Source organism: Carya illinoinensis, chromosome 3 (assembly GCF_018687715.1).
Source record: "Carya illinoinensis cultivar Pawnee chromosome 3, C.illinoinensisPawnee_v1, whole genome shotgun sequence".
NCBI classification, from domain to species: Eukaryota; Viridiplantae; Streptophyta; class Magnoliopsida; order Fagales; family Juglandaceae; genus Carya; species Carya illinoinensis.
Window position 1 is genome coordinate 54767292 of NC_056754.1, and position 15016 is coordinate 54782307.

Genomic DNA, 15016 nt, shown 5'->3' on the forward strand with positions numbered 1-15016 from the left:
AGTCTTACAACCAAACTAACTTTCTTTTGATAGAATCATTAGAATGTATATTTTTCAGGGTGCATCCTTGGTTTGTAGTGCGGTTCCATTCTGTCTTGACCGGTGGCCGGCCGGCCCTTTGATTCTTCAGAACAGGCTGGCAAGCCGGGTGGACGGAAATTTTTAAAATTTAACATTAAAAAAAAAAAAAAAAAAAGGTGCCTCAAATGCGCCTCAGCCACTGCTTTGACTTGCGTGCTTGCTTCTGTGTAATAATCGTTGCCTTTGTTGTTTATTTGTTTTTCTAAACGAAGCAGCACTAAACAAAACTAAAGATATGGGAATTTCCCTATCACCATCAGTTAAGATTAATAGTATATACATTTTCAAAAAAATAAAAAAGCTTTATTTTATTTATTTATTTATTTATTTTTGGTGAATTAACTTCTACAAATCTTTTTTTCTCCGGCAACCATTAAACAACCTCAAATTCAACCATGCCAATGTAAGAAGACTAGTCACCAGCTCCGTTTTTCAAGCAAAAACTAAATCCAAGCTATAACTAGCATTTACAAAGAGTAAGAAGTTGCTTTGGGATCTATGAAAAACGGATAAAAAAAAAGGGGAATATGCATAAAACATGTAAAGAAAAGGCTAAGAAAGATTTTAAAATATAAATTTAATAAAATGATTTCTTTTTTTCTATTTTTTTAAGGCAAGAATACAACACAACCCGTCTGTCTCACTATCCAACAGGAGCCATGTTTTCCTCAGGAAAGTAAATTGATCTGGTGCAATTTACACCACGACCGCCATCACATTGTAGAACCCTCAGCTTCCCTTCCTGCACTCAACCGCAAAAATGGGCAGCTTAATAATATATCCATACCCATGACAACCAAGATTTTTCTTGCAACATACAAAAAGCAGACCTTTGTTCCATAAACAAGACCCCCTCCGGCATATGGATGGAAGCAAGCAACATTGACCTCATCCTCAGCACTTGGAAGCACTCCCACAAGTTCCATATCTGAAACTCTGTAAACCTGAATTGCAAACAATATGTTTGAGCTTCAATTCGAACAGGACAGATTTCCAACATTGTAAGTAGCATTTAAGGGGAAAAAAATCATGATGGGAAATCGACTAAACAAATGAAAAAAACAAAAAGATGCAATGAAAAGGCTTTTACCTCCAGAACAGTGTAAATAGGTGAGGTTGTTTCCTCATCAATGACAATGCTTTTAAGAAGAGAACCATGACGTCGTCCATAGGCAAGTAATATGTGTTCAGATGTGGGTGAGAACTGCAAATACAACAACCGCACAGGTTCAGTTCACACTAATTTCAAGCATTATAGTTAATACGTGACAAAATGATCTCCACGATTTTTGGCATCCATGCAAACACAACACTGACATTCTGGCACTTTAATTTATTAAATGAGCCAAGTGAACAAACAAATTTTGATGTTAAACACAAAGCACATCAAGTTTTAAGGTATTGATTAACAAATATCTAAAATTCCCAAAAAACAGCACTAAGCCATTTATTGCAGACTGTTAAGCCAGAGCACTAACATGCATCTAGCAAGCAGCTTGTGCATTTCTTTAAAAAAAAAAAAATGCTTTACAAGGCAATTATATCACTCTTTAAAAACTATTTTTAGCAGAATTGAAAGTTAAGATAAAGAAGCAGGCAAAAGAAGAGCTGTGTCCACGACAAACATACAGAATATAGTTAAGTCATGCTAACAAAAATGTATTCCAACCCAGCACCAGACAGCTAGACTACTTAGACCATTAACCAGTGTTGTTGTTTGGTCTTGTTAAACTATATTAAGAGGTTTGACCTACAAGGCAAACAGCATCTTGCCGCAGCTTTTTTTTTTAAGGGAGTTTAACAGAAAAATGAATGCCAATGTGTGGTGCAAAAATGATGAACCCAAATCCTATATGTGATCTCCACATGCATCAACAATTGAAGTGGGGCACCTGCAAAATTCCTGACTCATTACTAAGATATCTAAACTGCTCTCTTTTCTATTATGCACACACTTGCACATATAAATTAACTTTTTGTTATTAACTAATATATCAATTAAATTATGTACCAAACACAGTCGGCCAGATAAATTTTTTTCTCGATAAAAATTACAGTCGGCCAGAAGATAGAAGTTAGCTCAACCGAGTCATTATACAGATTGATGAAGGATTGCAATTTTAAACATTGCAAATGAAAATTTGACACAAATCACTTTTTTTTTTTTTTTTATAAGTAATAAGAGATTTTATCGACAAGTAAATAGGCATAGTCCAAGTACACAGGAAGTATACAAGAGAAAACACCTAATTACAAGCTAAGAACTAGAATAGGCTAAGAGCAAATCATGAATTTGATACAAATCACAAGCCAAGGGTAAAATGAATTCAGACAAGTCTCATCCATCAATGGAAGTTAACTGACCTGGATAGAAGTCAAACAATGAGCAGCTCTAATTGCTCGTGATACGAGCACTGAACCAAAGCTGTAAAAGCAGAATTACAGAGTATGAAGTATGCAACATCGCCATAAAAAATTTTGTGCCATACATTGTGCAAATACCATTTGTTTCATAATTGTCAAAAAAGTTAACATGAAAAAAGGGGCGAAACATTAAAAGCAGCACAAGAGTGGACTATAGGAATGAAGCTTTACGTTGCCTTCTCAAGGGAATAAATCCGAAGCTCGTATATGACTTGGTGAGCTGAGACTGGATGTCGAGTTGGGGATGTCGCAGCCCCAGGATCTTGATGAATTAAAGTGTGATATCCTGGATCAGCTTCCATATGAGGAAGTGTGCATGCAACACAGGCAGCTAAAAACTTTCCACAAGGCGAAAAATGGGCACCCATTTCACTGCAAGTACAGTTGCAGCCAAAATTCCAAAATGTAAGAGTAATGACAAGTTGAGCTTCATTAGTTTGCAAAATATAAATAAAGTGAAATGCCACTTCTACCAACAAATATTGCAGATTTTAAAAACGGCAGTGTCTGTGAAAAATAGAAAAAAGATGGCGGTGCCACTGGAAAATGCAATAAAGCCATGCTTCTGCATAATATCAGGTACCATAGCAAAGCTCAAAATGTCAAATCTCAATAAAAAAATTTCATGCTTACCTACAAAGGACAGCGTGGGGTATGATTAAGCAGCATCTTTCGGGATTGAGTTGAGCAAAAGGATTATTTATATCATGTGACCACACCCGTAGCTTCACAGTGCAAGGTAGCTCTGCAGCAGTTGCAGCAGTAAGTGAGGTGGTGATTTCTGACTGGATTCTGCTCATAATTGGTTGAGTATCAGCCCGATCATTTGGGGCATTAACAGAACCAGCACCCTCCACAGATTCAGACGCAGAGAAGTGGGAGTGTGGGAAATGATGCCGCAGGCCAGATCTTCCAGAAATTCCCGATAGGCTGACGCTGCCTGGAATTGCCACATTATGAGTAGACATGTGAGATGTCAAGATGGAAGAATATCGGGCTGAGTGCTCTAGATTACCACCATCACCATTAAGAGGCAACATTGAAGTAAGACCAGCTTGGCTTTGACCCATTAACCATCCTTGCAAAAAAGGTAGCTCCCAACCACTTGGGTCTCTGCAAGGTAAAAGTTGAGGAAATTGCCCATACCCAGGAAGATCCAAGCGGTTTGGAATATATCCAGGATAGCCAGGTACTCCACCAAAGCTAGTATTGGCACCACCTACAGTATCCAAGTTAGTAGAGGTTCCATGCTGGCTTCTCCCAACAGGCTGCATTTCATCAGTTTCCATGGCATCCACAGTGGGGTCATAAATGCCACTTCCCATTCCACTTGGGAAATGGTTATTTGCAGCTTCCTCAATACCAACATGCGAGCCATTAGGAATAGCGGGAAATGTCTCCATAGGAGACAGCATACCATCATAGCGCGATGCTTCATTTGCAACCATTTGAAACTGTGTTGATCCAACCGGCCCAACTTGCAAGCTACTTGAACCAACATGCTGATTGGAATGCTGCAAATCTGTTGTTCTTGAATCATCTATAGCAAATGAAGGCACAAACAAGAAAGGTAAGGACATGAGAGGTAGTTCAGCAGTCAGACTAACATGCTCATTGGAATGAGCGTTTGCAACAAAAACAGCGGGAGGAGGATATCGCAAGTAACCCATAGATGTTGCGCGCGTCATTGAGGAATCTGAAGAGTTAAGATCATTGACCTGCATATCAGTCCAATAATGTAATGTATATTATAATAGAAGTAAATAATTAATTAAATTTCCTTCGGATAACAGACCTCAGCAGTTAAGAGAAATGGAGCAGCATGAGGGTGAAAATGCACTGCTCGAAGTGAACGCCTTGTCCTTAAGGCAATGATTGGTGATGAAGATTCTCCTCTCTTGTTATAGTGCCATAAATATAACTGCACAGGATTGTCAGAGATAAGATCCACAAAATCATGAATAAACTAACAAGCTTAAATACATAAAAGAAAGAAGCAAATGCAGAACCTTTAGGCATGATAGGTTTACACAAGCTATTCAAAGGCAAGAATCAATACCTTGTGGCCTGACGCAACAGCGAGAACATCCCCTTTAGCATGGAAAGCAATCGATGCAATAGGGCGATCTGTTAGGAGAAAAACAGCAATAAGGTTCACTGTATGTGTAGTAATATAAGAGTGAAAATAATACTTAAGAGTAAACTGCAGTCACTATTGCAGAATGTAACCGAATAGGGGATGTCAAAATTACAGAAATCCCGTGATCCTATACACTCTGATGTGCTTGCATCCCATAACCGAACTTCATAATCCAAGCTCCCGCTTGCAAGTATTTCTGGATGCAATGGGTGGAACCTAACCTGTAAAAGCTTCTTTAATACTTTGATAGGAAGAGTGAACATCAGAGATAGGCTGAACACATGAAAAGGCAATAGATTCAAAAAACATCATGCTGAAAAGTTAGATTAAGGTTATTGAAGGGGATAATTGAAAAGAAAAGGGGAGAGGGAGACGAAGGGGGGCAGTGATAGAAAATATAACTTAAACGAACAGCTGAAAACAAGAAAATTTTTATCTTACAAAACAGAATAAATGATAAACAATATAGCAGGTTCACCATCGAATTGGGTTCTGAATAAAGTTAACAGGTTTCAACAAATCCTGGGGCTTTTACATGGAGGATATGAAAACGAATTAAAAGCCCTACTCACTGCAATTGAGGCGAGCCATGAACTTGAAACCAAATCAAATTTTAACAAAAGCAAGGAGTCAAAGCGTTTTTCATGGGCAATCAACTACGATGCTAAAGGAGGTAGCTCAAGTCAAGGGAAGACTAAAGGGAGGGCATTGTGAAGACGTTCTCATAGTGGGATTTTCGGGTACAGAATTAGTTTTATGGGAAACAAGGGGCTAGGGTTGGGGAGGTGTGTTCTATTCCAATTCAGACTTGGAGTATTTTAGGTGGTGTTTCACAGGCTTTTTGGGTCATTAGGGGGCTATCTAGTATGGGCTAGGTGTTTTCTTGTATACGCCCAGTATACTTTATTATTCCTATTGATATATATATATAATATTTTTACTTATCTAAAAAAAGAAATCAAAGAAAAGCATTTGAAAAAGGAAGTAGCTTGGATATGGCCTCATCCAATTGTACCATGTTTTCAATAAGATCCTTCAACAATAATTTCACTTCTTCGGGAAGGGTTTCACACAAACTATTTGACGTGGAACCTCACCAAGATAAGGCCTTCCGGAACTAACCCTGGGAGTAAATGATGCACGAACCACATATTGGACAATCCATGGGAGCCCTAGTGGGGAAGGGGACCTAGGATGCCCGAGTCTATAGCTCATCGTGAGCCCATCTTTTAACCACTAGTCTGAATACGGGCAGATTTAGCACAAATTATATTTAACAATTAACAAAACTATTTTCATATTGACAAAAGATCCAGCAAATTATATATAAATAGAGTGTACTAGCACAAATCAAGCTTACTGCCTTACCACCCAAGGAGTCCTCCTATGACCACTTAACACCTTTAAGCAACTTCCGCTTTGACAATCAATTATCTTAACAGTATGGTCACCACTACAGAAATCAAAACAGAGGGAAGTTCAGTTACAAAAACAGGCTTGAACTGGAATTGGAAAACAATACAACTTACAACTTACTGTGTAGAAGCAAGTGTTCTTCCATCAGGACTGAATGCTGCTGCAATTGTTGATCTTGGAGGAGGCACCAACGGGCAGTACATGGCAGATAAATGGCGCAATGTCTCTGCCTCAACCCTTAAAAAAACAAAAATGAGCATCAGAAACAATATGGCTATCGTCATTTGCAAATAGCGTGCTTCTATCTCAGAAGAAGTAATTAAAACACACACACACACACACACACACACACACACACACACACACACACACACAGAGCTTGTACGTACCATGAAAGGAGACCACGTCTTGCATCTTTGGCTGCTTCACTTTCGAGCCCAGGTTTTGAATCTTCTCTCCACCGCCTTTTTGGCACATGCTTTCTCCTAGGAGATACCTCTCTCAGCGCTATCAAACAGAAAACATTTCTACCACTGAAAATATTGGAAAGGCCACTGAATCAGCGGTTCATAAGATGAACATAAAGTCATAGGGGTAGGAAAAACTTATTAGCTAAAAGCTTATGGTCTCCAATCAAGAAAAATCCTATTTAGAAGCCAGTGTACAAAGCACACCCTCCATTTAATTGACATGGCAAGACTTGATTTGCTAGGAGAATTTTATTTCTTTGCACACCGGCTTCCATCTAGAACTGATCCAATCAAACCTCCCAAAAGCACTGTCAGATGTCATTGAAATAATTACTTTAAGCATATACTTTCGTACAGATTAATGATACAAAATACCATAACTGAAATGCAACAGCAGTTACACCACCATCTATAAAAAAAAATAAAAAAATAAAAAAATAAAAAAAGGAAATGCAACACCGCCGAACCCCTCCAACCAACACCAACATAAAAAAAACATAAAAACTAAAAACCCACATATACGCAAGACCTAAAAATCTTAAACCAAATACATAGAAAACTTCAATCAGAACAATCAGCATCGAAATTCTATGTTCTAACCAATCATCTATCGGAAATCAAGAAAATATAAATATACACAAATTCCGGAAAACACAGTTTCCTTGGATTTCCTGGGTTTTCTCACTAAACAAAGCTAATAGAAAATTCAAGCGAGGAAACCTAGCGAAATACATGAATAGATGAAAAGGAAAAGTTTCGAACTCCTGACCTACGGTGGAATTGTTCGGAAGGCAAGGATGCGAGCGGTGTCTGAAAGTGTGGCCGAGATTGTCCCGTCATTTTCTCTACGATCGAGACGAATTTGAGAAAGTTGCAGAGAGAAACATCTCTGACGATCCGTGAAAGACCTAAACCCGGGCTCTCTCTCTCTCTCACACACACACGCTCCAACAACTAACAAGAAGAAGAGAAGGGCGTTCCGCGTCTTTGTGCCTCTCTTCCTCTGTTGATTGCCCAAGCAAGAATCGAAATTGGGCGACAAAACCTAGATTTACAGCGGAAATTGGAAGGTTAGGAGAGAGAGAGAGAGAGAGAGAGAGAGAGAGAGAGAGATGGGAGGAAAGGTGTGGAGGTTGACTTCGTTTGACCAAAATGCCCCGTGTTCGTTTAAATTAATTATATCACCAACCAAATAACATTGAGAATAAGGCCCGCCCGTTTGAAACTTGGAAGTGAGTGTAATTTTAAATGGGCTAGATGCAGTCGGTATGCAGTCAGCTGTACGAAATAAATAAATAAAAATTATAAAAATATTTTTTTTCATGATTATACAGAATGAATAAAAAAAAGTTATAAAAATATTTTTTTTATATAGATCCCATATTAATTCATTTTTTTCAAAGCGACTGCATGCCGATTATATTTGCCGACTGCACAAATTATTTCTCATTTTAAATTAATTTTAATATTTTAATATTTAATTTTAAAATTATTAAATTTATCTCAATTCAAAATTTTTTTATATATAAAATTTATAATTTTTTTCAATTTAATATTTCTTTATAAACTCACAACTTTTTTCAACTTCTTATAAATACATTTAAATTCATCTTAACATACAAATACATATAACCTTAATGTTGGATACTAAAAATACCTTAACACTTTTCAACGTACTTCATTATTATTTATTAGTTTATTATTACTTTTCAGTTACTTTTTATTACTATTTAATATTCTATTATTATTTTTTACCTACTTTTTTACTACTATTCATAATATACCTCAACATTCAAATCCAACTAAATGAATTCCACAAAACTCACTCTACTATTTTAATTTATTACTATTCATAAAAAATTCAACTCATCTCAACATCTAAATAGAACTAAAATAAGTAAAAAATATTAATATTTCATCACAAATCATTTGTTTTACCCAATCTATAATATTATTTTTAATATGTTTGACTTTTGAAATTCTCTTCTTCTTCTTTTTTTTAATATATATTACTCCATATTTTAGAAAGGAAAAATCTATTTATAAATTAATTTACACGCCAAACACATCGATGGTATAGAAGCACGCTAATATATATATATATATATATATATAAATCTTTTTTTTTTTCTAACAAACTAATAATATAACAAACCATAACTACACATCAACTTATAAATAAAAATCATTTTGTCCCTTTATTATTTGTTATATGGGAAGAGAATACATTACCACCCGAGTTTACTCTTTCTTTTGTTATACATTTTAAGTGAAAAGGGAGATTTATTTATTAGTTAATCTTAGCAAATTAAAAATAAATAAATGGAGACCCACATCCATCATTTTTGTTTATTCTCTCTTCAGTGAACAAATTTAAGACATGTTTGGATAAGTATTTTAAAATTTGGTGAATAGTAGTGATATTAATTTGGATAAAATAAAAATATTTTATTAAATTTTAACAAATAAGAAAAAAAAGTTGAATAAAAACATATTTTAATGTAAAAATTATATCCAAATTTGTAAAAGTTAATAGATAAAGTTAAAAATTTATTTGAATGTAATTGTTTAACATTATTTTGATTTTAAAATTTATCAAAGTTGTATTAATTTTTATTATTTATTTTCAAGTTTGTAAAAATTATATTAATTTTTGCTTTAGAATAATGATCAGGTAATAGTTTGATAAAAATATTAAAAATTAAAAAATATTTTATGTTTGGTTGATGTTTAGGACGAAGTTACAAAAAATTTTGAAAATTATCATGTTTGCCAAACATAACCTGAACATTTAGACACCGTCTGAAACTGCATAAATTACACCCACGAGAGTCTGGAAAACTGCCTGTCTGGACTCTGGAGTCTGGACAACCAAATAGATTCAACTGAGTCGAGTTTATCCATTATTAACACCACTGAGAAAACCTGTAAGAAATGTGACCTCAAAGTTTCTGCCATGTTCATATGTACAAATTTGGTGTCTTAGCCTAAGATAAATCCAATAGCAAATGTAGAAAGGAAGGCTAAAATAAACTGAATTTACAAGTGGACATGTATAGACCACAAATTATTACAAACTCATGAATAAATAAACAATTGAAAAAAACATAAGCTCTAAACACTGGGTCAAAAAATTTGAATAACTCAAGTCTGCTCATTTGAGCTTTTCAGGCTGCATCTGCATCTTCTTGGAGGGACCAGGTCCCCATATACGGATTGTATTATCATCACTTGCAGATGCCAACATTTGGGGTCTCTTAGGATTCCAGCTCACACAGTTCACAGTCTTTGAATGGCCAGACAAAATCTCAATCGGTTTAGGGTTGTGCCGATTCCAGATGTAGACCTACTAATTTCAAAAAAAAAAAAAAAAAACACAAATCCAAAACTTCAGTTCATTCTTCATTGGATAACAGTAATTTCTGTGCGTTAGCATGTAGCTATTGATATGACTTCTAGTTTCCAAAGCGAGAAGCATACCTGTGAATTCTCGCTACCACTGGCTATAAATGCGCTATTCAACCCCCCAAAGCACGACCGTATCACATACTGGTCTTGCTTGTGGCCCATATACTTCAATGGCATATCCCATTTTCCAGCAACATCCCACATGTGAATCTCTTGGCTATTAAGGTTCACTATAAAAAACTTGCCATCCCCTGAAATTGATAGGGACGTAATCGGGTGCTTCTCTGATATGACCCGCTCGGAATTTGTCACTATATTTAATATCCGAAGCTCTTTATCTAAGAATATGCTGATCAGATTTTCCCCATCTGGCGTCACTGCCAGGTCTAGAATCTTGGGCATCCTCATCCCCCTCCATGCTTTTATCTCATTCCCATGACAATCCCACATGCGGATGCCTTTCTCAGGGTCAGAACTGCCACATACGAGTCGCTTTGAGTCCGGAAACCAAGCGCATGAGCTAACAATGAAGCCATGATCCCTGAATGTGTGCCTGCATGTACCTGTTTCTACGTCCCATAGTTTAAGGACTTCCGCATTACCACATGTGAGCAACTTTGTGTCATCGGGGCTCCATGCTACAAAAGATACAGGATTTTGGTGGCTTCGTAGTGTATGCTGCAACATCAACTTACCTTCTTCCAGAACCTAACACAAGATTTTTTAAAGTACAATTAAGGGGATTTTTTCTGAACATACAATTAAGAGGATGAATTACTTAGTTTTGTTCATTTTCTTCATTTGAATTAGAATTAAACAAATTGATACTTACAATCAAAGTTCATACTTTCAGCCTGAATGAAATTCCTGGTGACATAAACAACATAGAGAAGCTTGCACAAACTAAAAAAATTGTCATGATCTAGGTACACAACACACACTACAAACTTCATTGTTTAACATTTATATTTCTTTTCTTTTCTCTTTCTTTCCGTTCCTTCATTTCTCTTCTTTTCTTTTTAAATTATCCTGAACCTCAGAAGATTTATGTGCCCAAAAAAGAAGGGGGGATGACTGATGCTGTGTCTGTTGTGGGGGAAAATACCTACCGCACAAAAACCACATCCACTAAAAGTTCTAGTAGTTTCCAGGTGTGGCATGCTGAGAAAAATTATCAGTCAGTGTAATTCACTGTAATGGAACCAGCCAAAAGTTATGAACCCCAACAATGACAACTGGGTGCGGTGTTTGGTAGTGATTTGATTATGGACATGAGTGAGTGGAATTCCACTTTGCCAGGAGAAGAGGTACGGTGTGGTCCTCTTTACAGGAGAAGAGGTACTGTGTGGTCCACAGAGCATTCACAATGCTCCCTATTTTAACAGCAGCACATCTAGAATATTGGTTCCATAATTCTTACTCGCAGTACTGGAATTTTCTTTTACTGCTGTAGACTGCAAATCCCAATCAGAGCTCTATCAACATATTCTATCCCTTACCAACATTTAAGTTGTAGGATGATAGAAACATTCAGAAACTTGAATTAGTACTAATAATACTATGACATGTGTCTGGGCATCGGCTCATAATACCTCTATTTTTACTTCTTACTTAGACTTTATGTATTTTTGTTTCCCTTCACCACTAGGCAGGTGCTTCTTTTGTATACATGTTGTGCACTCAGATTGCACAATTAATAAAAATGACTTCCTTATTAGAAACATTATCTGAACGGTACCTTCCATATAATGGCTGTGCAATCACTTGATGAAGAAGCTAAGTACTCCCCATTATTAGAAAATTGTACGAACCAAACTTCATTCTTATGGTCAGTCAAAATCTGCATCAGTGGCAAACAAATGCCGCATATACATCACAGATTAGCAAACTTTGAACAATCAAAGGAGGATGTGTTTATTCTCAATGCTTCTGCAATTGAATGGCATTATCTTAAACAAAATAAAGTATTTTGCATAATGAATACCTAGGTAAATTTATCCTCATTGAATTGCATGAAGAAATATTTATTGACAGGGCATTATCAACCTTAACCTTTTACCAAGAATTTGAATCATCAGACACAAGCTAGGCTTTCGACAAAAAGGATGCCTATATGCTTATAGAATACAGCAAACCGAGATGACCAAAAGAACAAGAGAACCCTACAATCCGAATAATTCTGTCACCTAGCATCCTCTGCATCTCATTGTGCTGCAGAAGAGATGGTTAGAATGACTGAATCAGTTCTCAAATTTTGTGACCTCACTCCATGATTAATAGAATATCGTCGTATTCAGAAGCTTCATTGTTATTGTTTATGTCAATATCATTGCATTTTCTAATAACAATAAATGGAATCATCTTATTTTCCAATCCTTTTTATAACTTCTTCCATAAACTAGAAATTCTATCTAAAAGTCCAACTTTCCTTAGAGAAGCTATGAAATATAAATTTTAACATTCAACACATAGAGCCAATACAAAAGCTGTGACAAACAGAATTTATCACCCTGATTTTTAACAATATTCATCATGTATCTGGTACCATCCTCACAAGCATCTGCCACACTATTTACCCAATCATTGAAAGAAAAATAAAAGATTGATCTTTGGCCATTTTTAAACATCTGGTTGAAATACATTGCCTATGGCCCCTGCTAGTCACGCCAAGCATAAGTACTATCACAGTAGTAGTAGCATCTCATAAGCCTCAAAACATTTTTTCTTATATCGAAACCGTTTACGCACTTGATAGGTTCTAGGTATGCAAATTTTGACCAATGCATGAGATACATAAGACATCAGTCAATTGTTTAAAAGTGTATGCAATAATCATATCATAAGATTCTATTTCTGTAGAGCTACTGGCAAAAAGATCGAGTGAATTACAAACTTCCCATGAACTTTAAATTAGATATAATACACTTCCCATGAACTTAAGCATGCCTCAAAATATACCAAGGATGAAAAACATAGAACACCATGAAATTAAGATCAGAAGCAAAGCACACCTGAATAGTCTCAGTGGGGATCTGATCCCTGCCACAGCAATGATCCTCATAAATTGAAACTGCTCCCAACGTATTGTGGTACATACATGAATCAATTTGGGCTGAAACGGCAGTTTCAACCAGATGTTCCAGCCTCCTTTCAGGCAGCATAATTGGTGGAGGAAGCAATTTTTCCAACTCCACCAACAACTTCTTTCTCGATTCCTGAACAATATTATCATCCATTTTACCAAACTCTGTATCCCTCAAAGAAAGGATACTCTGAGCAAGGCTGTGAGCCTTGTCTTTGCCCAACCTTAATGCAGAAACCACTTTTCTTAAAATGGCCAAAGCCATGGCATCATTCCCGTGATTCAAGCACTCCAATAAGCACTGTTCGAACACAATAAACAAAGCAGAAGCTCTTATTTCATCCTTCACCTTAATTTCATTAAGGGTATCAGTGCAACCATCCCAATTCCCACAGAGTATCTGTGATTTGAGCATTTCAAAATCCAAGGATTTGTACGAAATACCGGACTCTGATTCCAAAAATGATGCAGATTTTCTGTAGCCTAATGAATCTAAGCATTGAATTATCACTCTTACAAACTCATGCTTCCTTATTAGGCCATGTGTGCCAAGTGTTGTCGATGAATTCTCCATTAACATGTAGTTGTGGCAGCCTCGACGACGCATTTAGGTGAGCTTTCTAGCCACTTACGATAAAATTTTCCCATTTCTTCCACCAGCCACGAATATGTTGTTTCAAAGAAACCCGAAAGAAGTAAGTTTTTCCAGTGAAGATTGATACCTAATTTTGCAGGAAAAGATTAATACAAAGGCCCCCAATTCCCCACCAAGAGTCCCAAATGACGAAAATATCAAAATGAATTTTGAAAGAGGTAGAACGAGTACGAAAACAAACGCCAAAAACCTGAGAATTTGTCGTTAAAAGCTTAGTATCGCAGACATGCCCAGAATTTGATATAACCCGAAATATCTGAAAACTATGATTGAATGAAGCAACAAAACTCGTAAAACAGAAACCCAATTTTCCCACTGACAATACAGAAGTTCTGAACTCAAACAACCCAAAAGGTCATTGCACGAAATAAACCAATAAAACGCCCATCCATATACCGAAACCTAGTGGAAAGACTCAGCAACAAAGACCCAGAATCCAAAATCTCTTATTATACTAAAACCTTTACAACGAAACGGAAAGTATACAACACCAACCCATTACGTAAAAGCTAATATGAGGTAATTACCAAAATGAAAAACTATGATATGAGCAAAACGGAAAGTAACCCAGAAGAGATTCGAGCACAGAAATGAAGCAAAATATTTCTCCAAAGGGGAAAGAAAAGCTAGTAGTTTTTAAATTAAGAACAATAAATGGTAGAAAGAGAGGGGTACTGACCAAAGGAGAAGAGAAGCTTCGTTGGAATTTGCAGTGTCAGAGAAGAAATGGCGATTCGTGTGATAACGGGAAAGGAGCAGCTTGCGATGGATTCGAAATTCCAAATGCTGCAACATTTAAGTGGATTTTATGGTATAGATATTTTCAAGTTAAAAGAAAAATAACAGGAGAGAGGCTAAACGGCTCTCCTGATTGTCGTTTCGAAAGTCCATTAAAAACACGTGCTATGGTCGCACGCGAAGCTGACGGCCATCATCATCCGTTGCCATGTATTAATGATTTTCACTGGGGTTTTGTTATATATAAATAAAGTCGCATATTAATCTGCATGTTAATATTGATTTTTTTATATTTAAAAGTTAAATTAGTATTGTTTTCAATAAAATCTATTTTTGACCAATCACAATAAATTGGTACACATATTAGTGTACAAGTGTACTTGTAACTAGATTTTTCCTTTTTATCGTGTTCAACATTGCTATAGGTACCCGTCGTTAGGTACTCGTTGTGGAATCGCTGACATCAATCAATATATTATAAAAAAAAAACAGAAATTGAAGAGCGGTCGTGCGAAACCCATTTGAAAACCTAGAAAGTGTAGTGTAGAAAATGCAACGTTTTGAAAACCAGAAATTTCCCCTTCCTTTACACTTCTCTCATC

At 36.2% G+C, this 15016-nt stretch overlaps 2 protein-coding genes across 6 annotated transcripts; both read right to left on the reverse strand.

The window, feature by feature from the left end:
• Positions 1–622: 622 nt before the first annotated feature.
• On the reverse strand, positions 623–7687 carry LOC122305414. 3 transcript variants are annotated; one of them, XM_043117947.1, is made up of 14 exons: positions 7301–7687; positions 6451–6594; positions 6182–6298; positions 6014–6098; positions 4758–4866; positions 4565–4632; positions 4301–4426; positions 4172–4223; positions 3139–4045; positions 2677–2877; positions 2446–2506; positions 1172–1285; positions 912–1025; positions 623–823 (listed from the first exon to the last, which is right to left on the reverse strand). In XM_043117947.1, the coding sequence occupies exons 1-14, from the start codon at positions 7369–7371 to the stop codon at positions 725–727; spliced, it is 2268 nt and encodes a 755-aa protein (XP_042973881.1). In that variant the 5' UTR covers positions 7372–7687; the 3' UTR covers positions 623–724. The 3 variants fall into 3 exon arrangements, with proteins under 3 accessions (XP_042973881.1, XP_042973882.1, XP_042973880.1); XM_043117948.1 differs by having other exon boundaries at positions 3139–4223; positions 6451–6568; XM_043117946.1 differs by having other exon boundaries at positions 3139–4223.
• Positions 7688–9407: 1720 nt separating this feature from the next.
• Positions 9408–14486, reverse strand: LOC122305415 (WD repeat-containing protein WDS homolog). 3 transcript variants are annotated; one of them, XM_043117949.1, is made up of 5 exons: positions 14356–14486; positions 12951–13743; positions 11678–11779; positions 10012–10647; positions 9408–9877 (listed from the first exon to the last, which is right to left on the reverse strand). In XM_043117949.1, the coding sequence occupies exons 2-5, from the start codon at positions 13626–13628 to the stop codon at positions 9686–9688; spliced, it is 1608 nt and encodes a 535-aa protein (XP_042973883.1). In that variant the 5' UTR covers positions 13629–13743; positions 14356–14486; the 3' UTR covers positions 9408–9685. The 3 variants fall into 3 exon arrangements, with proteins under 3 accessions (XP_042973883.1, XP_042973884.1, XP_042973886.1); XM_043117952.1 differs by having other exon boundaries at positions 9737–9880; XM_043117950.1 differs by lacking the exon at positions 11678–11779.
• Positions 14487–15016: the final 530 nt, after the last annotated feature.

Coding starts and splice junctions, on each gene's coding strand:
- LOC122305414 (XM_043117946.1), bottom strand. CDS start 7,371: ATGACGGGACAATCTCGGCCACACTTTCAGACACCGCTCGCATCCTTG. Junction 4,224..4,300: donor CATTTCTCTTAACTGCTGAG/GTCTGTTATCCG, acceptor ACTGATATGCAG/GTCAATGATCTTAACTCTTC. Junction 2,507..2,676: donor TATTCCCTTGAGAAGGCAAC/GTAAAGCTTCAT, acceptor CTGCTTTTACAG/CTTTGGTTCAGTGCTCGTAT.
- LOC122305415 (XM_043117949.1), bottom strand. CDS start 13,628: ATGCGTCGTCGAGGCTGCCACAACTACATGTTAATGGAGAATTCATCG. Junction 10,648..11,677: donor GCACAGCCATTATATGGAAG/GTACCGTTCAGA, acceptor ATCTTGTGTTAG/GTTCTGGAAGAAGGTAAGTT. Junction 9,878..10,011: donor GTGGTAGCGAGAATTCACAG/GTATGCTTCTCG, acceptor TGAAATTAGTAG/GTCTACATCTGGAATCGGCA.